Source organism: Vipera berus, assembly GCF_964194415.1.
Source record: "Vipera berus genome assembly, chromosome: 4".
NCBI lineage: Eukaryota > Metazoa > Chordata > Lepidosauria > Squamata > Viperidae > Vipera > Vipera berus.
The window spans coordinates 97,529,949-97,554,312 of NC_138206.1; the positions used below are offsets into that span (position 1 = coordinate 97,529,949).

Consider the following 24,364-nt stretch of genomic DNA (forward strand, 5'->3'; position numbering starts at 1 on the left):
TAATGAAACACTATTTTTTTCCTTACTTGTTTGGGATATTGCAGTATTACATCTGAAATAATATCCTGAATTGGATGTAAGCAATCACAACTCCCATTCAACAACTCCTGTGATGTATTAGCTAGCATATGTCTCACTGTGCTATGATTCAAATCAACATGGAAATCTGATGAAATCTTCCGATTATGCTTAACATCAAATAGTGACAGTGAGATGAAAAATGGCTCTACCTAGACATTAAAAAAGAAGACATGAACATAATAATGGCAAATGCTAATTTACTTGTAACAATAGACAATGTAGAACTTCCAGTAGAAAAAGCAGTCCTTATATTGCACGTTAATGTTTACATTATGAATGCCATTAAACAGAATATTCCCTTATGTGCTACATGATATACTTATTGTCTAGATCATACCACCATATATATAGTCAAATGTTTAATACTACAATATTATATTCATTAAAAATTCACATGTGCATCTATTTAACATAATCAGCTCTATATAACTTCTAATTTCTTGCTGTAGTTAAAATCTTATCACTCAATTTGTTCTTGCACTGGATTGTAAAACTCTAATAAGTTGATGAAATTATATTGTCTCAGAATGTTTTGATTCCTAAACATCAAAATAAGTATTAGGTATTATTCTTGAAATGTTACACGATAGATTCACCATTCCAACTTACATTTGTTGTTGGTCCCTCTTCATTTTCAGCCACACAGCTTTGTAGATTGAAAGATAAGTCATTGCACTTCACCAGGATTTTCTTCCCGAACCTCTCTTCAAATGGCTTTACTTCAGGCTCAATACCAGAGAAGTCTAGTTTCTTTAAAAGAAACAAACATTGAAAATAACTTTTAAATGCTCAAATAATCAAAGCTTTATATAAAAGCTTTGGGTTTTTCCCTGCAATCAGTCTTACCTGTGCATCTGGGTCCAGTGCAAAGAGCTTAACCCTGCTTTCATTTTTGAATTTAAATTCAGAATCTCTGCAACTCTACAAAATAAAATGGCATTTTAAAATTAATAAACATATTTTTCCTTCTTTCCTTTGGTAATTTCTCCTAGACCAGGGGTCGGCAACCTCGGCTCTTTTATGACTCGTGGACTTCAACTCCCAGAATTCCTGAGCCAGCATAGCTGGCTCAGGAATTCTGGGAGTTGAAGTCCACGAGTCATAAAAGAGCCGAGGTTGCCGACCCCTGTCCTAGACTAAATGGATCTCTCAAGAACAGATGTTAAGCCCTCTGTAGGACTAATGATAACAGTATCACAGGCCAGTTTGGACTCTAGAATATTTCTCACAGGTATGACGAACTGATTTTAGTTTTAAATCTTACTTCCAATTTACCATCTCTAGGCATAGTTCTAAGTACTTTGGATCATTTTCCACAATAAATAAACAAGTATGTTTTTGGCTCATTTTTTAAATTGGGTTCTCTTTTTTTTATCTAGCTTTAGGACTTGTGAAAACAGTTCATGTTTTAGATCATATTTATGCAGAAAGCTTGAAAAGGATACACAAACTGTTAAGCACCAACGTACATCAAAAGTATTGCAATTTATTAAGATATACCTTGATGAGCTGCAAGTGCAAATTTGGCACAAGAAAAAAAGTAAAACTTTACCAAGAACACAAGTTTGAGAGACCAAAATTGGAGAATATAAAACAATGACAAAATTGATAATACAGATTCATAATAGAACCCTAATTGAATTCAATCAGGAAGGGCTTCTTTATATGCAACAAATTGCAGTACATTGCAAGGTAAAAAACTGGAATACAGATTTTTAGGGTAGGTTTGTCATAATACTGTCTGCCTGCCTGCCTATCTATCTATCTATCTGATGTATATGGCCAGTGTCTTTTGAAAAATTCTAGGCAGTTCACAACAACAAAAGAACTACAAAACTATAAAACTAAAAACTCCACACCTCAGCCATCCTGAGATTCCCTTCTCTACCTGTCAACCCTGAGTAAACAGCCCGGTCCGGATGGCCTTCCAGAAGGATCAAAGGCTGGGGGGCGGGGCTGCCAGATTGTGGGTGGGATGGTGTTCTACAAGGCAATTCTTTAATATGCTAGTATATTTCATTCTGCACTCTTCTCCAAAAATAGAATCTATTTTTGTAAATTCTACATTTTACTTGCTTTTGTAGTAAAATATAACCTTTCTGACCAACTTTATTTCCTGTCTAGAATTATTCTGGTTCATAAAAAGAAGACGACATTGATAGAGAAGCCTTCAGTATACCAAGAATGGGATTGGGAAGTATCTCCTGCAAAGATTTATCATGAAATAGAACAGGCCACCCTGTCATGAGTAGCCAACTTTAAAAAATGAATGAAGACAGCATCTCCAACACAGAGAAATACAATTGCCAAGCCATTCTGTAATGTTCGTTTCTACAGAAAAATATATATAACAGGCTGATAACAAGAAATGGAGCATAAATCACAAGGGCACTTATATTTTGAAACCATCCAGAAATTAAACAAAATTAATCTTACTGTAAATAGCAACAAAAAGTACACAGTTCAAAATACAGGGGAAGTAGTACCTAAGAAAAACATAAGCCAAAATAGCTGCTGGATCTTAAGGAAACATGAAGCCGCATTTGAGGTACCAAGATTAGATATAATAAGCAGGTGCTCTGAACCTCAGGAAACAGCCAAATCCCAGTCACTTTCTATAGAGTTCAACATTTCCTGTTTCACACTGTATTTTAACTGAATTTAGAAAGAAATAATTTTGAATACATCTCATAAGTTTCGTATTTAGTTTCATGTGCATCAGTGGCTAAAATTATATACCATGCACAACCATCTAGTCATCCCTCTATCATACACAAATCACATTTTGCTTTTAATGACCATAAAAGACATTTCTAGAATGAAAAGTATGGTGTGACTTCAATAAATTTAAAATTCACATTGTAGAAAATTGCTTAGTTCCTTTCCCAGGAAAGGATATATGGGTAATGTCCCATTACATGATAATGTTCTATCAAAAATTATGTCCTAATTCTTACATTAGATTGTGAGATGCAATGCAGATGTTTACCTGATCTAAGCAGAATGTTCAAGGGCTAAAAGCAGATAGCACATTGCAAAGAACAGAAGTTTCTTAAACAGAGAGCTCCAAATAGGAGCCAACTTTCTCGCAAGAAGAATTAATCTGACAGTAACAAGTTAAGATAAAAAAAATATAAGAAGAACTAAAATGTTTAGTAAGGAATGGAAATAAAATTCCAGCCAAGAGACTGTATACAGGGCACAATACAAAATAACATGTTCCATTGTTTCAATTATTCCTCCACCACATGGACACAATCTCTGTTCAAAAGGGATGTTTTGGTATCTCCTTTCAGTAATAGCTTGCTTTGAGCAAAAAGAGTTCAAGGTAAGCAGAATGCTACCAAGAATCCTGCCACTAATGTAATTCTGGTACTGAAGTCCACACATTGTAAAGTTGCCAAAGTTGAGAAATATTGAACTAAATTAAGGAAGAGAAGCTAAGAGATTTTAACTATGGATCTGTCTTTTGAAGATATCGGTTGTTCAAGTCTGATCCTCAACATATTGCTTTAATATATCAATCTTATGGCTAAATCAGACTACTTATTTTCTTGAGTGTAATTTTTCTAAATGTAAAACACTATTAAACCTAAAGGCCAATGCAACTATTTTGATAGAAATATTTACTTTCGTTAATGTCTTATTCTATCAAGGATTAGGTGTACTTAAGTAAGATTCTGATCACTTTACAATGATTAGTATTAACATTTTCTTTATATTTGCCTACCAAGAAAATCTAGCCTGAAATTATGAAAAAACTCAAAAAGCATTCTTTCTAGCAATCTAAGTTTTATTTAACAACTGTACTTCAAAAACAAATCTTCCTGATAAATATCAACATTCTTTCCTTAATAAGGTTTATAAATTTTAGCAATTTTCAAAATTCACTTGATTTAGAAATAAAGCATTCCAACGAACTATGAAATGTTCTATTCCTGCCCTTGATCGTGACAAACACTTTTGGATCTTGTTGTCTTAAGTGGCTGTAAATTGACATCTTCCATACTTGAAACCAGAAACAATTTGAAGTGTTCAGAAAGTGATTTGAACCTTTAAAACAGCCTGTTTTATCAAGACTACTATGTCCTGGACACCTTAAACCTTTTTAAATTTAAATTTATTTAATTTTAGAAATGAAAAACTGCTGCTTGGTTGAGAGTTTGATATAGATAAGAGGGGCAATTGGACATTCCAGAATGTTCTATTTTGCAGATTCTATTACATATTGTCATTTCATATTGTAAAAGAGAAAATACCACAAGACTACCTTTGCAATTTCAGGAAGGTAAATATCTAAACCAGATGCACTGTCCATCCTGTTTTGTTCATCTTCTGTTAATTTAAAAAAAAAGAAGTTATAGAGTTCCATTGATCACTATAGAAAAATGTTATAATCAAGAATCTCACAATTTTTCAAAATTCTGAAAATTGGTAATCTTTCACACTATTCAGGAACAAAATTCAAATGGGCAATTTTCTATTTCCTATTAGGTACTGTTTGATGTTGGACTGTATCTAATTTGTCATTATCACAGCATTCTGGCATTTGTAAGCAGCGCCATCAATTGATTCTTAAGACTCACAACAGCTTGATTTGTAAAATCTAAATGAGATTCATTGTGGATATATTATTTATATCTATATATCTTATTTTGACAGTAAATGTATCTTGTTTTTGATAATACATATCAAAATACCAATACAAAAAAAGAGGAAAGTCTTGTATAAACTCCCTTTTTATGACCCTGCAGTCCCTATTCAGGGTAGAATCAGCGACTAGATGGAATTGAGCATTTACTGGCCAGATGCCCTTCTGATGCCTACACGGAGTTCACAGCAGATATTTTTTCTTTGTGCCCTTGGAGGGAAACATCTGCTGCTACCTAGGATAGAACTCTCAGCCTTCCAAGTGGGAGCTGAGTGTCTCCACCACTAGGCCATCACGCCACTGTTAGAAATTACTTACTTGTATCAGCTATTATGAATTATAGAGAAAAACCTCTCTTTTACTGAATAGCTTGGAAGTAACTTGAAAATAACTTGCATTTACCATCATGTGAGTCCTCATATCTCTTTTCTTGCATTGCTGCTTCAAAAGTTAATTGGAGAATTTTGTTTAGAGTTGTAATCCATTCTTCCATTTCTGCTTCACTATCTGCCGCAAGGAGATAGCTACTCTTGTCCTGCATCTTGAGCTCAAAGGCAAAACGCCGGACTTTATTGTTCTGCAATATAATAAAAAATATTAATCTAGCAGCTTCAACAGATTTTCTTTTCTCCCTCCCCTCCACCCCATAATTTTGCATTGCTAAAAGAAACTACCACTTTTAGACCTAAAATATTGAACTGAGGAAATGTGTTCACTCTCAATGTTTGAATGAATAATGGAAAGACTGAACAATATGATTCATTGTGGGCAAAATTTAATTTTGTGTAAAAATATAGTTTTTTATATTTCTATTTCAATATATAGTGTGAGGGTGTGTGTGTGTGTGTGTGTATTTATGCTTTTGTTGAGATTTTCTTTTACTTTACTATTTTTATTGATTTTTCTCCTTTTCTCCTGGAGATATGAGAAGAAAAAAGCGAGACTGGCTTTTTATAATATCTCTCTAGTTTTTTAGGCATATTTTTTAAGATTAAATATAATAAAATTATATACAAAAACCCTTTCAGGTATTAAGGACCAAATACCTCCCAAATGACAGCTTGTTTATTTTGCTCAATTTAGCAATGTTAGAACTCCTTTTACATTGCCAAAAAAGAGAAAGAAATCAAAACAGGTCCAACAATTCATAATAATTTGGGACTTCCACAGATTTATTCTGAACATATTGATTACAAGAAATTATGCTACTGTGAATTAAGACTATGAAAACAACATTCATTTGATGAGTTATGATAAAAAAACAAGAACTAAAATATTTTCCATCTTAAATTCTAGTTTTTCTAATTAACCATGGGCAACTTTTCCAAAATATTCTGCTTAAGAAGTATTATTAATTTACATAATAATGTGGAAAAAAGACCTGTAATGAAGGATGAGAAGACTGGTTTGCCATAAAATGTAAGGCAAAATAGTAAAGGTTTAAACTTATATTTTCCCCCTGATTTTTGAAGAACTTTGGCATTTTGTTTATCAACTTAAAATTATATTTAGCAAAATTCACATAAGAGATATTTCCAAGGAAAAAAATACACATTCTGATTATGTCCACATGCAATATTAAATCATGATTTAGCACTATAAGTAGGAGCCAGAATATCCTGAATAAAGAAGGATCTCATTCTCATTTTCTTCTTGCTATTTGGGTAGACTTCAGCAGCACTGGAGTTCACTGTTTTAGATAGCCATCAATGAATACTAAAACCTGCTGTTGATATTTTAAGTTGTCTGCTGGCTACAGTATTGTAATTCAAGATTCTGTAAAAGTGAAAGTAAACTCTTCTGAACTATTCTCCCAAATGTGTCCAAGAGGCAAATGAAGAATACATGACCATGAAGCTTTGTTCAAGCTTATTTGCTTCTAAATATAATGCTCAACCAGAGTTTAGTGTTACATGATTACTGAAACAATTTAATATTAAACTATTAAACAGAAGAAAAAATCTGCAGGCAGTTAATAAGAGTGCATAATTCCAGGTTTGTTACATCAGAACACGTTCCATGCTTAGCATGCAAATGAAAAATAACTGGTTTTTTTTTTTTTGGCCTTTGAGTGAAAGATACTTTTTCAGTTTAGATCAGGGATCAAACTGCCAGCCCATAGGCCGGACGCATCACATGGAAGCTGTACCCCTCCACTGCCGGCAATGGCAAAACAAGTCCCGATACGTCATGCGACGTCACGTGATGTCGTGAGTTTGACATGTCTGGTCTAGATTATTATTTTTCAAACTTGGCAATCCACTAGCTGCTTAAAAGATAAATTTTGTAGCAACAAATGTAGCACCAATTCCTGAATAATTTAGTTCAAAAAACAAGATTCTAAGTTTATTAATTCAACACTTAAACTGGAACTGTTTTTTTTATTAAATTCTTATGAAAACACAGTATTTTATAATACTTGCTCACTAAAAACATAAAGCCTTTGTAATAAAAAAATATTTCTATCATCCAGAGGACCAATAGTGCAATTCTAACAAATTAATTCAAAAATAATCCGTTGCATTTAATGAATTTACACTTTATACAAGTAAATAAGTATAAAGGTGTAATTCCAAAGCACTAGAACAGGGGTCGGCAACCTAAAAAAGGAAAAGAGCCACCGGGAACCGGTTCCATCACAAATTAAAAAAACTGGGAGCCGCGTGCGTGCGTCCATGCACGCGCATGCGCAAAAAATGTTTTGCGCATGCGCGGACGCACGCGGTTGCCATTTTTTTAAAAAGTGAGATGGAACTGGTTCCCGGTTGCCCGACGGCGACGGCCCGTCTGCAAAGCTGTCGCTTTCGGCAGCTTTGCAGACGGGCCGCGGCAGCTTCCTCAAAGAGCGGCACCGCTGCCCGTTCGCCCGGAGGTACGCGCGCACCTCTCCAAAGGTTTGGGGAGGTGCGCGCGCAGCTCCGCCCATTCGGGGAGGTGCGCGCGCACCTCTCGGAACGGGCCGCGGCATCGCTCTTTGAGGAAGCTGTCGTGGCCCATCTGCAAAGCTGCCGCTTTCGGCAGCTTTGCAGACGGGCCGCGGCAGCTTCCTCAAAGAACGACGCCGCGGCCCGTTCGCGCGGAGGTACGCGCGCACCTCTCCAAAGGTTTGGGGAGGTGCGCGCGCAGCTCCGCCCATTCGGGGAGGTGCGTGCGCACCTCTCGGAACGGGCCGCGGCGTCGCTCTTTGAGGAAGCTGCCGTGGCCCATCTGCAAAGCTGCCGCTTTCGGCAGCTTTGCAGACGGGCTGCGTCAGCTTCCTCAAAGAACGACGCCGCGGCCCGTTCGCGCGGAGGTACGCGCGCACCTCTCCAAAGGTTTGGGGAGGTGCGCGCGCAGCTCCGCCCATTCGGGGAGGTGCGCGCGCACCTCTCGGAACGGGCCGCGGCATCGCTCTTTGAGGAAGCTGCCGTGGCCCATCTGCAAAGCTGCCGCTTTCGGCAGCTTTGCAGACGGGCCGCGGCAGCTTCCTCAAAGAGCGACGCCGCGGCCCGTTCACGCGGAGGTACGCGCGCACCTCTCCAAAGGTTTGGGGAGGTGCGCGCGCACCTCCGCCCATTCGGGGAGGTGCGCGCGCACCTCTCCAAACGGGCGGTGCCACTCTCCATTTGGAGAGGTGCGCGCGCACCGGGCGGCTGGGAGCCGCAGAAGACGGCTCAAAGAGCCGCATGCGGCTCCGGAGCCGCGGGTTGCCGACCCGTGCACTAGAAGAAATACTATAGGTTTCTGCAAGAGTTACACATCATATCAAACAATATAATTCTCTACTTACTTGGACAACTCCCATGCAGGAATCCAAAAAAATTGAGCCTTTTGGTTCTTTTGATATTTTTTCATCTTTGTAGAAATTAAGATTATATGATCCATCACCAAGTTGAAGGAGATGAAAAAATCTTCTTTTGAATGACTAATTTGTGAAAAATTACATATTAAAAACAAAAGCAATGTAACACAGGGACCAAAAGCATCTCTTTGTGCCCACAACACTGCAAACTTTTTTATACATTAAGAAGTATTACTGAGATCACAGTCAATGTGCACTTGTACATTATACAGCATTACAGTATTTTATGAATAGACAAAAATTCTACATACCCTCATAGTAACACTGATTGCACTGTTCATGTTCCCTTTATATAACCATCCTTGTTTTGTAAGTCCACCCTTTTGAGATCCTAGAGATGCAGCATCCTAGTAAAAAATAAACTACATATAAACTCATGAGTAAAACATTTACGGTAATTTTTTTCAACTCTATAAATAAAATAACTAATAAACAAGTGCTTTGATGTAACTTAAATATTCAGAAAAATTTCCTATGCTATATGACTATTGAGCATAACTCAGTTTTGCCAAAAGAAGAGAAACATAGTATTATAACGCTCATTCATTATAGTTTCCCTCTTGTTCAATATTAGATCATAAAGTTAAAGTAAATTCTAAAAATACAGCTAAATCTCATTAAGTGAATAATCTATTCTGATTGTCAGGTTGAAACACAGCAAAGAATTATAAGTTAAGCACAGTATTTATCAATTTTGTAGATGATTTCAAAATGCTTTATCTAAGTCTAAATACCTTGGTCAGAACAGCCAGGCAATCTATTTATTAAGGACTGGATTAGCTGGGATTAATATTCCTGTCCAATCTGCAAATTATTTAAAATTCTTATGCCTGATACAGATCACTGTAATATATTATTTAACATATTTAAAAGATTTCAAGATAAAATTACTTCTTATTAAATATAACATTTTGTTACTCCCAAGGAGGCCTATATCGTAACATCTTAAAAATGAAGTAAAAAAAATCAAAATAACAGACTTGCCTCATCCTTATCTGCTTCTTCATCAACTTCAAAAACATGAACTGGAAGCTTTTCTAATCTGTTCCCTTTGCTAAGAAAAAAAAGACACATAACACATAATAATTACTATAGGAAAACACACTGCAACAGTTTGCCAGTGTGTGAAAGTATGATTAAAATATACAGTACATGAAAGACTCTAAAAGAGAATGCCTATAATAGTTTTGCTTTTGCTTTTTTTTACTTTTGCATCTTGAATGCAAAAGTAGCTAAGATTTGCAAACAATTTGAAATTTGTTTTACAAATATAGGGCAAATCATTTAAAAATCCATTAAACTAATTGTTGACATCCTTGCTATAATCTGTCAATGTTAAATTTTCACCTGCTTAAAATGAGGACTTACAACATACTATTTCTTCATTAAACTGACATATTCTGCCTTTATAGGAAAATGGTTAACAGAGCCTCATACATTTCTGCAGCTATCTGTATATAGTACTAACAGTATTTACATTTCGAAGTGGAATTTTAAAAATTAATGATAGCAATAGCACTTAGACTTATATACCGCTTCACAGTGCTTTACAACTCTCTCTAAGTAGTTTACAGAGTTACCACATTGCCCCCCCCACAAAAAAATCTGGGTCCTCATTTTATTGACCTCAGAAGGATGGAAGGCTGAATCAATCTTAAACTGGCGAGACCTGAACTGCAAACTGCTAGCAGCCGGCAGTCAGCACAATTAGCCTGCAATACTGCATTCTAACACTGCGCCACCAGGGCTCAATTATGAATAAGCAACATGGTTCTTGCTTCTCCTAAAACCATGAAACAAATTGCAAATGTTCTTTCAAAGTTGTTGTTTTTGTGAAACCCATATTGCAGAACTGAATCAACCTAAGATATTAAACCTGGAAACCAGGGAAAAACATGTTTCCAAATCTGGCCTGTTAGAACTGAATTGGAAGCAATTTCCAAGTATCTACCACATTAAATATTAAAAGTTAACTACAATTATCTGTAAGTATAATACAAAGCTTAAGACAAAAATTGCTTACTTTGGAAGCTGCCGAAAGTCTCCTGAGTAATCTTCATGTTTGAAATTGACAACATGCCAGTCAGAGATGTATGTCTTAATACACTTTAAATTAGGACAAAAATTAAACTTTAGATCAATTCTTTATGCAACAATACATTTATCTTAGTAATTTGAGTACTTGCTCTTATCACACCACTATATTTATGCTAGTTAAAGAAAAAAGAAGAAACTTTCGTTCCTTTTTGTTGATCTTAATTCAGCTGCTTCTTAGATCCATGCCCCTCCTGGCAAGTCAAGGGCGCCCAGGATGGGATGTGTGATTGGGTGGGTGGCAAACTCTTCCTTGAGGGAGGGGGAATCCCACTGCCTCTGAAGAAAGTGGTGGTGCATCTTCTTCTCAAGGGACCATTGCTTGGCCTGACCAATCTGGACAACATTCAGTTTCCAACCTTTCCTTTTAGGGAAGATTCTGGAGGAGGTAGTCGCACTTCAGCTTCAAAGGACTGAATGAACTGGATTAACTGGGCCCCCTTCAGTCAGGATTCAGGCCAAGGTATGGGACAGAGACAGCATTGACTGTGTTCTTGGATGGCCTCGGGGGGGGGGAGGCAGATGGGGATAGACCATTCTTATTCTTCTTGAACTCTCAGTGGCTTTCAATGCCATCTTCATATTATCCATGATGGGTTCCTATTGTGTTCCTTCACTATGTAGTTGGAGTGACCAAAATTAAAAGTTTATATTTAAACATGCCTTTTTTCTTATTAGTTAAGGTTATTTCCCCTTCCCCCCTACACTGTGGTTTGATTCCTGTGATTTTTAGCCATAACTTTGATTCATCTTAGGGTAGGAATTGTTAGGTTTCTCACTTAATATATGAAGATGCAGAGGCATCCTTTACACAGCATGCCAGGGATTTGGAATCAGACTTGGCTGCCGTACTTGGAGGTGTGTTCCTGGGCAGTTATTCACCTTTTTTTCAAGCCAGGTGGATTTCTAAGCCAAATAGCAGCTCCCAAATTTCAGAACAGCCCTAATTCTGGCACGTTTTAATTCCCACCCAGCAGCTATTCTTCAGGGGAAACACATCCATTTGAATAAATACTTTGCCCTTGTATTGAAAGAGTTCTGAAACACTAACCCATATTATTTTTATATTGCTCCTCTTACCAAGATGTCCACTTGCAGCTAACAGCAGCCTATTTAGCCAGATTGCTAGGCCATCCAGTTCCATTTTATTTACAGTTATTATCTGTAATTACTGTGATTTTATTTATCTTAACTTAGCTAAGTTTTGTTTTACTATTTGAAAAATATCTTATACTTTAACTTCTCCAATATTGTAAAGGTTTTACTGTGGTTTTTATTTGCTATCTTACCATTAGTTTTCCTTTTCTTTGTTCCTTGTAGCTCTCACCAATTGCAATGAAGTACTACTATAAAGGTAAAGGTAAAGGTTCCCCTGCACATGCGTGCTAGTCGTTTCCGACTCTAGGGGCCGGTGCTCATCTCCGTTTCAAAGCCGAAGAGCCAGCGCTTGTCCGAGGACGTCTCCGTGGTCATGTGGCCAGCATGACTAGACGCCAAAGGCGCACGGAACGCTGTTACCTTCCCACCGTAGTGGTCCCTATTTTTCTACTTGCATTTTTACGTGCTTTCGAACGGCTAGGTTGGCAGAAGCTGGGACGAGTAACAGGCGCTCACTCTGTTACGCGGCACTCGGGATTCGACCCGCCAAACTGCCGACCTTCTGATCGACAAGCTCAGCGTCCTAACCCACTGAGCCACCGCGTCCCTTTAAAGTACTACTACTTCTACTAAATTATGATGAATGACAAAACATTCTTTATTCCCACTGAAGTCAGAATCAATACACTCTTTAACTAAACACACCTGTAGAGTTTATTCTGGCATTCAGCTTCCTAAGACATAATAGAGATATTTTCTAAGAAATACAGCATCTTAGAATACTCTGTTGTACTATAGGGACAGATGTACTGCAATCTCCCAATAGGTCTGTAGTTTGAATGAACAAGAAGTCTGCCAGACTGATTTTAAGAGACATAATTGTGAACAACTGACAGCAATAAATGAGAGCAGAAACTGATTTGCTTAATCATCTAGCAATTTAATCGGACTACATTTAGAATGGAGAGAGGACTGGATTTGTACTGATACAGATACATCATGTGAGCTTTCAAAATGTACCCTCCATATTTATATTATATTATATTTATAAATATATTATTTATATTTATTATAAATATTTATATTTATTAAACAAACAAAGCATTGTTTGTTTGTACCTGAAATACTAAGTAACAGGGTAAAGGATACTATTCAGAACGTTGAAACAGCCTATTTCTTAAATATCCAGCACACTCTAAGCAGCTGGTTTGGAAGGAAATTTTACAAAACTCTAAATAGCTTCTAAAGTCTTACTGAATAGTACTTTGAGACTGCTGTTCTAGCCAGCTGGAGCTCTGAGTAAAGGGTGGAGATGAATAGGAACACTTTATTGTTGTTCTCACTGGTTACAATAACAAAGCACATCGTAATACAGACTTAAATAACTAGGCATACCACCTCTGGACTGCAGAAATCTAGATGAGTTCCAGATGTCTAAGAGATATAAGAAATCTGATGCCATCTAATGATTATTTAGATTTTTGTAGCCCAGAAGCAGTGTACGTTAGAAAGATACAAAAAAATAGAAAAATATTACCTCAGTTACAAATAAGCTATAAGCTTCTTTCTCTGCATTCTCTGGAATTGTAGAACATACATACTGGTGTTGTCGTTTCAATACTGCAGTCTTTAATGAAAAAAATACACTCAGTAAGAATTTTATTTGCAGGAGTGGGGTTTAGCCCTAATAGTGCCAATGTATAAAAAAAGGTAACCAGCATCTTTCCACTAATTAGCAGCCCATTATAAAAACCAGCTCAGTGACTTTGGGCCAGTCACTCTCTTTCAGTCCAACTCACATCAAAGGATTGCTGTTATGGGGAAAATAGGAGGAGGAAGGTTTAATATGTTTGCTGCCTCATTTATAAAAATAATTAAATCATTAAAAAAAATAGTTGAAGCGCAAGCAGGTTCTAGAGCTGGATAGTGGTATTAGATCATGCTCTAATTTGCAGTATCTAGTTGGGAAAATATACACCAGGGTCTGCTAAAATCTTCAAATATTTTGGGGCAGTGTTTAATGCAACCAGTAAATGCAGGGTACATATATAGTCTGCTGTCTAAAATGCCAGAAGTCACAACAGCACTATACTGTATAGTGAGTCCCTCGGGAGATAGGGCGGGATATATGTCCCATTAATAAATAAATAAATAAATAAATAAATAAATAAATAAATAAATAAATAAATAAATAAATAAATAAATAAATAAATAAATAAATAAATAAATAATCCTTTGACTACACTAGAGATGCATCATCCATATCTACTGTCCTAAAAGTATTCTCAGCACTTCCTTCACCCTTCATTCAAGTATTTAATAAAAATATTGAAAAGATGTCCATGGACTGAACCTTGTGGCACACCATAAACTTTGCTCCAGTGTGATGGCATCCATTAGAATCCTTAGAATTCTTCAACTATGTTCTTAATTAATTAATGTTCTTTAGCAATATTTATTTAGCTTATAATCAGCACGTCACAACTACTATTGTCAAATGCTTTGCTGAGATCAAGGTCTATTATGTCTACATCCTTTCCATATTCTTAGAAACAAAGCAATCTGATCAAAGTCCAAGATAAGGTTAATTTGGAAACAATTGCTCATGCTGGCAATTACCATGCTGTTTTTGAAATAGGCTCACTTGCTTTATGATCTGCTCTAGAAACAGGCAGATGGGACTCTTAATTCCTCAAATTCCTTCCTTATTGTTTTTAAAGGTAGGAATATTTGTATTTAGTTCTCCATGATTTCCCAAACATAATGCACCAAGATTTATCCAGAAATCAACTAAGGCCTAGGAAGCAATTCATCTGCCTTGGACATTTAAACTCAAAATCAGTAGGAATCTCTGAGTAGATTTTTAACAGTTTTATCTTTAATCCTATTTTTCTAGTTGGATTCCTATAACATTAGGAGTCACTGGTCATACCTCAGTTCTAAATTTAAAGCTAACAGATTATACTAATAAATGCAAAGATACTGCCATTATGAATATCTCAGTGTTGATTTCTAAAGCTTTATTGGACAATCTGTGGACCTTTTGGTCAACATTTCAGAGATATTTATATTTCCTTAACTAAACAAACAGAATGACCACAGGCGGGCAAAAAAGCAGTGGGAGTGCTTGCTGGCATCCCCATTGATTTTCTTTGCGGGAAGCTGGCAGGGAGTGTTAGAAATAACAATTATGTGACTGCGGGTGACCTAATGGCACAGCAGTGCTGGAGCATTCACAACTTTACCAAATTTCAATCCCATGGCAGTGACGGGTCCTGGATTTTGAATGCATTCTTTATTCTACATTGATTCAAAAAAATTATTACCTTATGATGTATCATTTTGCCTAACAAACATTTTTATAGTAATATTATTTGTTCTGAGAAGTATATTTTATATATACACATATACATATAGTCCATGCTTAATAATCATTAGTTTAGCCACTGTTTGAAATTACAACGGTGCTGAAAAAAGTGATTTATGACTGGTGCTTGAACTTACATACATGTGGTCATCATTTGGGCCTTCCCAGATGGCTGCCAACAGCCAAAGCCAATGGGGAAATCGACAGAATGTTGCAACTAATGCTTACATGATGTCTCACTTAATGACTGTGTGTAGGTAATTTGCTTTAACAACTGTAGCCAGGATTGCTGAAAATTCTGCTGCTAAACAGGACAGTCAAGTGTTATCTCACTTAATGACCACTTTGCTTAGCAATGGAATTTCCAGGGCCAATGTAATTTTCAGTACGAATAATACTATAATAAAAGTATGCAGAATGTAAATATATAGAAATGTTCTTAGCTATAAGCTGCCCAGAGTAATTTGGGAGTTCGGCAGCATATAAATTACATGAATGATTTTGATTTCATTAATAAATATTCATGAAAAGTTTTTTCTCTCTAAAGGAATCTAGGGTTATTTTCTAGACATTTAGTGAATTTGATGCAAAAAGTGAAGAAAAGTTAGAAAACAGAATTACAGGTAATCCCCGAGTTATGAACGTTCACTTAACGCTCGTACAAAGTTATGTGATCAGTGCTCCGTAGTGCTTACAAGCAAGTCCCAAAATTATGACTATTGCAGCACCATGGCAGTCGTTTGCCCTTACGAGCGACCACAGAGGCTCTGCATTACAGTACCGTATTCACCCTATTCCTTTCCCCACTCCTCACAACTGCTTCCCTCTCCCTTCCTGCCGAGCCGGAGTCCCTTATCTTGCAAAATCTGTCTCCTCTTTGCCGCAGTTTCCTTCCTTTGAGGGAGAGGAGAAAAGCTTGCAAATGGGCACAACCTTGCTCTCAATAAGGCCGGTGCACACAAGCAAGCAGCACACACGGGTCCTGTTGTTTGAAAGCAATCTTGCTGCTCCGTCTCTGCTTTCCTCCACTCAGACAGAGCTGAGAAATTGAAGGTTGTGCCGCTGAACAGGCGAGGATTAAGTCGGGCGGAGTGGGTGGCTGGCTGGGGAGTGGGATCATGGCCTCTCAGGTGGTTGCTGCCGCTGCCGGCTTGGATGCGGGTACAAGGGACCTGGCCCTGCAATGCCTCCCCACTCATTTGAAGGCTTTGTTCTTGCTCTCAAACTAAGTCCAGTGCACGGACTTCCGGGTGGCAAGGCGTCGCCGCAGGCAGCCATTCTGGCTGTCAGCCCCGTGGCTCCGTAGAGCCGCCGAAAACAGCGCCGATCAGCTGTTTTGGCGGCTCGGAAGCCCCCTCCTCGGGAGAAGAGGAGGGGGTGAGCGCCCAGGTAGGGGTAGAGCTCTCCAGGGCCGCCAGAGCTTAAAGTTTTGGCGGCTGAAGGATTGAGCCCCCCCGAAGCCTGGGTATGCTTTTGGTTCAACATTCTGATAATAAATTCCAAGATGTTTAACTTTTAAAGTACATATGTACTTCCTATTGTTTGTAGTCACACCTGTTTCCTGCATTTGATGTGGTTCCTTTCATAAATGTTCAACCTATTTCTTATTGAGTCTACTAAATATAGTTTTCTCCAAACGCACAGGTAAATAGTTCAATTCCTTTAAAAGAGGGACACCTTTCTTTAAAATATGAATTATTTAGGCAAAATTAATAAATATGTAAAAATAAAAAGTTTAACTCTACAATAAACCTGTTTGTTGTTGTTTTTTAAAAGTGTTCCCAATTACATTTTTTTCAAAGGTTGAGAACAAATATAATCAGGGATGTATATCAAACTATGCATAACACATACTGTAATTTGAGTTGGGCAGCCACGTAAATGTATCAATTAATCATATTCATGTTATATTCTTTATCCTGAAAATGATCATCTTTCCAAATAGGACAGGTAAAAAAAATGATATTCCAAATAACATTTCAGATTTAAGTCATACCGTATCAAGACATTTTGAGAATGTCATTGTAGAAAAACTACTCTTTTTTAATGAAGTAGCCTCATTAAAATTACAGTTAGAACAAAACTAATACCAACTTGAAAAAGAAAAGAAAAAACTGCAGAAAAGAAAAGAAAAAATTGAAGGAAAATAGAAAAGATAGAAAAAATAATATAGTTTAAAAAAAGAAATATATTAAGAAGTAACTTCTCCCTTCAACACAAGTATACTTTAGTAACTTATCACATCCTCTTAAAATACAGCAAATGACATCCTCTTGCCATATCTGATCTCTTATCTATAAACAAATCCTTAAAGTTTTGTCATTTCAGTCCTAATGTCCCAAAGGTACTTTTCCAAAAAGCAAATGGACTTATTAAGGGTTATTTCCTTGAAAACATTTCAGTTCTCATCCAAGAAACTTCTTCACTTCTGCTTCTTAGATAAGAAGCAAAACGTTTTTGAGGGGGGGGAAAAAAGCCCATCCAAGTTGCCTTTTGGAAAAGCAGCTTTGGGGCAACTATGACATGGATGACTGAGAATCTGCATAGATATTCAGTCCTGGCATCAGCAAAAAAATCTATGAAAGGTTACTAGAAATAACATCTTTAACTTTGATTAAATAAACCAATTTTCTGTTCCTTCCTATTACATCTAATAATCTGGATCTTTAGCCTTTCAAATAATGTCCTAGAATGTCTTTTTTTTGGGGGGGTGTCTATTCTTACAAAATTCTTCAAAGCTTTAACAATCTTCTTTTATGTTTTTCAAAAAACATAAATCCTCAATCTTGGATTTAAAACTTATTTCACTAAGGCAGGTATAAAAAAAAAACAACTAATAAATAAATAAAATAAATAAATAAATAAATATCAAACTGCCGGCCCACGGGCCAGATGTGTCATGCCAAAACCACACCCACTCCATTGCCAGCAATGGGGAAAACGTTGCGATACATCACACAATGTCACGTGACGTCACGAGTTTGACATGCCTCCACTAAGGATTCAAGGAAAGTCATCTGGTGCTATAAAATCTGTTAATCCAAAGGTTACTAATAAAAGCAATTTCTGAAAGTGATTAGAAAACAAAATATGTGAACACAGTGTTCTTTCAAAGCAATAACTGTAGTTTGAGCAAGTTCTTTATTCCCAGAGCTCTAAACCCACCAGAGACTGTAACTTGCGGTCTCCTCATAAGAAACAATTGTCTGGAACACTTGCTGGTAATCTCAAGTACTCTTCTTGTCCAGAGAGGAATTAAAAATTATAAAAGAGCTGGTCTACTCAGTAGCTCTTCATTCTGTTTTCATGTCTGCTTTTTGCAGAGCTGTCTTCAGTCTGCCATTTCTTCTCCTCATACTACTGTTGACAGATCTTTAAATTCATATCTTCTGCTGCCTATATTGTTTCATTACTTATTGCTATTTATTCTATTGCTGCTTCAAACAGTTTCCAAAATATTTTAATTGTATTGTTCAACCTTCTTAATAATTTTTCCTCAACATAGCAAGAATGATGGTCATTTGTAACATTATTTTTAAAATGACTAATTATCAATTCAACCAATGCCACCAGAAGTAGTGAATTTCCTGACATTGGAAGTTTTTAAGAAGAGATTGGACAACCATTTGTCCAAAATGGTATAGGGCTTCCTGCCTGAACAGGAGTTATTATTCTGTTAATTATTTTTTCTACTAACAATTTGATTTTGAAGACCACTGTTATCATCTTGGCCTACAATTGTTTGTTACAGAGTGAACAAGGAGCAGATTCTTCAAGCTATACAAAATGACCATTTGTTGTACCTTATCTATTCAAACAGTGACATATAGTTTGACATTGTTATACTGGTATAACATCTTTGATATTTTAGTCATTATATTTATTCAGGTAGGTTCTCTGTCTGAAGCAATGACACCAACAGGTATTTGTATTATGTCCTGTTTCAAGTTTCAGCCACAAACCAACATACAAATTTTAGGGAGAGATTATCAGTTTTAACTTCAAGCAACAGAGTACTGTAGCAAGCAATGTCAAACACAACAAAGGCTTGCCTGTTTTCAAAGAGGAGCATGTAGAAAAGTTGTCTAAATTTCCAAGAGTCTGGTCCAAGTTGTTAGCTAGGCCTGTGACTAAGGTCCAAAAGTAGAATTCACATACAGGAATCATGCACGAACCAGATATTGTTTCCAGCAAAGAAAACAAAAGGTAAATCATGTCTTTTTATACGCTGCAGCCAGCTGTCACTAATTAGAATGTTTACTCCATTGCTTGGCAAGTAATCTTACAGACTTGCTCTGCTCTATCTCCTTTCCACTTATCTACTGCAAGGACTGAGAGACCTTATGTCATCATCACCTGACAGGTCCAGCTGTTCAGGTGATGCTTGTGATTGATCAGCCTCATGTGATGTCTGCCTCTGTCCCTCCTGAGGCTGACATTCCATGGACTCAACTGGAGCAGTTTCCTCAACTTCAGATTCAGAATCTGAAACCAGAGTCTGGGTCATGACATGTTATGTATCAACACATGTTTTAAAGATTCAGTTGGGTCCAGGATTTTCCATAATTCATTCCTCCAGCTTATAGGTAGTCAGCCTCGCAGGCAGCTAAAGGGTCACTAGTATGTCATCCTTTGAGCATTTGCTGTCTTGCATGTACATAACATGTTTTTCCATCTGTATTTTTATGCCACCTTTTATGCCAAATTTAAAGTTGGTTCTGTGTAAATTTCTGCTTTTCTAGTTGGTCTCCAAGTAAGATCTTCAGTACTCAACTTTCCATTGCATACTGAGTTATTTGAAGCTTCTCCACCTCTGATTTTCTTAGGTTACACACTTCACAGCCGTAGGTCATAACTGACATTTCTATGATACTGAAAAAATTCATCATTGCTTTCTGTTGGATGAAAGCTAACTCATACCAATCTGCTTCAAATGATATCTCTTCAACAATTTTGTCCGTGCACTGAACACTTGGCCAAAGTAGATTTAAGAGTTGACATTCTCTATTGGCTCAAAATCTACTTTAATGAGTAAAATTATTTTCATAAGTATTGGGTCTTTTTTCCTATTAATTTTTCAGGCTAACTAATCTGCTGGCCATATTGAGCATTTAAACACTCCTTGGCTCTTTGGACACTCTTTGTGGCTAATGACCACAATATCATAAACAAATTGGAGTTGACCTTAAAAACTGTGATTAACAATGAAAATCAGATGTATATCAGAATATATAATAAAGCCAACACAGATCTATAGACCAATATGATCAAGTCTTGGGGGGGGGGGGACAAATAGCTCTAGGAAAATGAGCAACACACACATATCCATCCATTGTTAAGCTATTTCTAAAGGCTGCCTTTAATAGCTGTGTTTCCTCATCAGTTAAAAAGCTACAAGTGATTTGAGTTAATCCCCCAAAGAGATGATTGGATTTTAAAAACTGAGAAGAGATATAAAATGAGTCATATCAGGAGATCTAGTCCTATTCTGTTTAAGATTTTAAAAGAAATAATCAACAATCACAAACTCAAAAACAGAAAGATAACAATACTTCACCAATAGCTACAGAGTATGAGCAGTGACCCTAACAAACTACTTGAAATTTATTTAGACTTGATTCATTTTTTCATTTATTTATGATGTACCTAAACCACACAGTTGTAGAATATTAGAAGCTGGTAGATTAGCTGTCTAATTAACTGTCTTAACTATTTTCTTTCAAGCCTTATTATAATATTATACAATAAATTTAATTCAACATTCATAAAAAATAAAAAGTACCTGGAAATCATCATATGGAAAAAGTAGCAGCTCACGCAAGCCATCGTTGATTATTTGAGTTTTCTTCTGAACAATTATATTTTCATAGTCTATTGGCTCTATTAACTTTGGTTTTGCCTGAAAAGAGGGGGAAATTTTAGTGAATAAAGATTTTTATTCTTGTACCAAAATATATTTTAAGATGCTATACATATTCATGAACCTCCATGCAGTACAATCCCACATATGACTATTCAAAATTAAATACCATTATTTACATTTGATTTATTCCCTCGATACGAATATACAGAATTACTGCTTTTATCAAGAAAGGAGTTTTGAACTTAAAATTATGTGTTTATAAACATATATGGAAAAATAAGGATTATAGTAATAAGATATGTAGTTCAGTTCTAGATTTACAAATGAAATACAATCAATTCTGTCTAAAGAAACAAATGTAATTGATTTTAATCAGCTCATAGTTTTTCCATTAATTGATATAGGTTTTCCTGGTCACTGCATTTTAATCAATTAGCTAATTTATTTTGCAATAAGTTTCAGAACTATATCTAAACCACATCTTAATATTCTATGTTCCTGTTTTAAGCTGGAACATATGTGGGATAGAGAGTGACATTTAGATTGGATTTTGCCTTTTTATCAATCTACTGAGTCCTTTCCAAAGATCTTATTATTATTTTAAAATTTATCATTTGCCCATTGCCTCGGATGGCATGAAACCTAGGGAAAAAAAATTGCTAAAAACGTACAGACAACCCAGAGTTAAATTATCTAATAAACAACAAAACCAACAAACTAAAACAGGGTCCATTAAACAAATAATAAACAGCGACCCAAGCCTGAGACCAAAGGTTTTCAAAGATTTTCAAAGTTTTCTGGAACTGTAGGAGAGAGGGCACTGTCCTTATCTCGGGGGAGGGGAATGCTATTCTGGGGGGGCAACAACAAGGAAGGTTTTTAGGTCCCACAAAATGGACATGTTTAATGAGGAGGACTTGGAGCACAATCACTGAATGCACCGAGTGGGCAGAAACTATTGGAGGCAATAAGTCTCTCAGAAAGCCGAACTCTGTGCTATACTCATGTTCTCATGTTCAAGAGAAGCTGAGTAAAATCTACTTCACAACCCAATTCTAAACCAAAGGGTTCAGGGAGAGATATGTTGTGGCTGTACTTAATGTATAGGTCCAAATATAATCTTTTAACTTCCATATTTAATATAGAGCTTGAACTAGGATTATAATTATTGGTAGCATTAGGCGTTAAAAACTATAGGCACACACTTCTAGTTTCTTAACATAAAAACCTCTAAATTATTTAGATATAAAACACTCTAAATTATTTAGATATAAAAACTATTTCTATTACTATTTCTATTACTCTTCATCTTAAAGAATGATTGTTTTCTAATCCTTTGATCACAAATCTAGACAAATCTCCAATTCAATTTCTGAAAATATTATGGCATCAAACACCATTAATATGTTTTTACAGTATTTTTGGTGTTAGCTACAAAGGTTGTTTTGATGTAAGAAAAAAAGAGAACAGTTTACTTTTGTGCTTGAAAATTTGCCCAAATACTTAGGTTTCTTTAGAAAAAACTATAGAAAAGCTTATATTCCAATAATTTGAGTTGCATAGAGAATGTGAAATTAGATTTTTTTAAAAAATATTACATTTCCATTATAGGATGAAGTACAGTTCTAAAGTATTTCTAGGGTAATGATTTCTTTAAAAAGTGTTATAGAAGCACAGTGATCTAAAGATAGGTTGGTCAAAGAAGATTACTTCACATAGTATAATGCCTACCACATGGAGATATTGTCTTTGAATAATGTTATTGGAAGGAGTTCAAAAGAACAAAAGGTTACATTTTGAAAGATTCATTATGAAGGAGAGGCTACAGAATTAAAACTATGAAGCAAATTATTTTTTTAAGACTGCACACTATGTATCATTATAGCAAGAAAATATGCTTTGTTGATATAGCAGAGTACACTTAGTTCAAAGAATAACATCCACATTTTTAAAAAAAATATAGACAAAATTAATTTTGAAAACACTAACTTAGCCATTGCAAATACTTGGTAAAAGAGCAAAATATAAATAGAGGACGTTAACAATAATAAAAAACCAGGAAATACACATCTATATTTTTCTGCTAGTTGAAAAGCACGTTGAACATTATATTCAACTAATTCATTTAATTAATTTAGACCAGAAAGTGTACCAAGACAGTTATATATGTCAGTTCAAGTAGTGCTATAGAAATACCTTCACAGAAATGAATAGTTAAATCTAAGTATTCTGCAGATGGATAATTAAGCATGAAGAAACCGCGCCCACCCCATTGCCAGCAATGGCGAAAAAGCTCTGATACGTCATGTGACATCACGTGATGTCATGAGTTTGACATGTCTGGGTTAGAACCTTCAGTAATATTTTATTACTGTCACAATTCCCACCTACAGTATAGTAGTTCTAGAGGTAATCCTCACATACAATTTGTTTAGTGACCATTTGAAGTTAAAATAGCATTAAAAACATGTTTGTTTTTCACTATTATGACCATTGCAGCATCCCCATGATCACATGATCAAAATTCAGATGCTTGGCAACTGGTTCATATTTATAACAGTTGTGTCCTGGGGGGCATATGATCACCTTTTTCAACCTTCTGACAAGCAAAGTCAATGGGGAAGTCATTCACTTAACAACCATGTTACTGACTTAACAATAGAAGTGATTAACTTAACAGCTATGGAAGGAAAGGTCGTAAAATGGTGCAAAACTCTTAACTACTATCTCACTTAGCAACAGAAATTTTAGGCTCAATTGTGGTCCTAAGTCATCTCTGCTAGTTCAGTCAATTTCAAAATCCATTCTTCAACAAATAGCTTTATTATAAATATTTCACATTTGTATGAAAATTTAAAGAATTTTCATCAATGCTCTGCTCTTTCCCTAATGTGATAAATATAACAAAATTTTGATTGACATTCTTTTTTCAGAAATAGTTTAGTTTTACAAAGACAATGGAACCTAAAAGATCAATGTTCTAATGTTAATATTATTTTGAACTGTCTTATGGTTATTTAATTATCTTTAGGCAATAAAACTATTAGTATTTTGTTCACTGTCATTTCCTGTATTGTGTTACATCTGTTTGTACTTTACAGTATTGTACAGTACAGTATTTACAATATTAAAAAAGCAGGGCATTACACAGAAAGAATAAGTTCTGAAGTTCTTTTTTTTCAAAGCACAAAGAAATATAATTTTTATCTTTTTCTATGCTACTGAATTGAATATAATTTATTGGCATAATAAAAAGAATATTATGATACTACAATTTAAAAACACTCTTACAAAAGACTCAAGTTGAACTCATGGAGATTACATGGACAAATATTCTTCATCTCGATCTGATTTTAGTAATAATTAACC

At 35.8% G+C, this 24,364-nt stretch overlaps 1 protein-coding gene across 3 annotated transcripts in view; it reads right to left on the minus strand.

Annotated features, from left to right (window-relative positions):
* Positions 1 to 24,364, minus strand: part of DOCK9 (dedicator of cytokinesis 9) — a 125,885-nt gene that overhangs the window by 69,049 nt on the left and 32,472 nt on the right. For all 3 annotated transcript variants that reach the window (XM_081327644.1, XM_081327643.1, XM_081327645.1), the window contains exons 2-12: positions 20,915 to 21,031; positions 13,303 to 13,392; positions 10,597 to 10,679; positions 9,558 to 9,627; positions 8,825 to 8,920; positions 8,502 to 8,636; positions 5,135 to 5,309; positions 4,352 to 4,416; positions 928 to 1,002; positions 691 to 831; positions 27 to 230 (exon numbers count right to left, since the gene is read on the minus strand). In XM_081327644.1, coding sequence (XP_081183770.1) covers positions 27 to 230; positions 691 to 831; positions 928 to 1,002; positions 4,352 to 4,416; positions 5,135 to 5,309; positions 8,502 to 8,636; positions 8,825 to 8,920; positions 9,558 to 9,627; positions 10,597 to 10,679; positions 13,303 to 13,392; positions 20,915 to 21,031 — 1,251 coding nt within the window. The remainder of the gene's footprint in view (positions 1 to 26; positions 231 to 690; positions 832 to 927; positions 1,003 to 4,351; positions 4,417 to 5,134; positions 5,310 to 8,501; positions 8,637 to 8,824; positions 8,921 to 9,557; positions 9,628 to 10,596; positions 10,680 to 13,302; positions 13,393 to 20,914; positions 21,032 to 24,364) is intronic.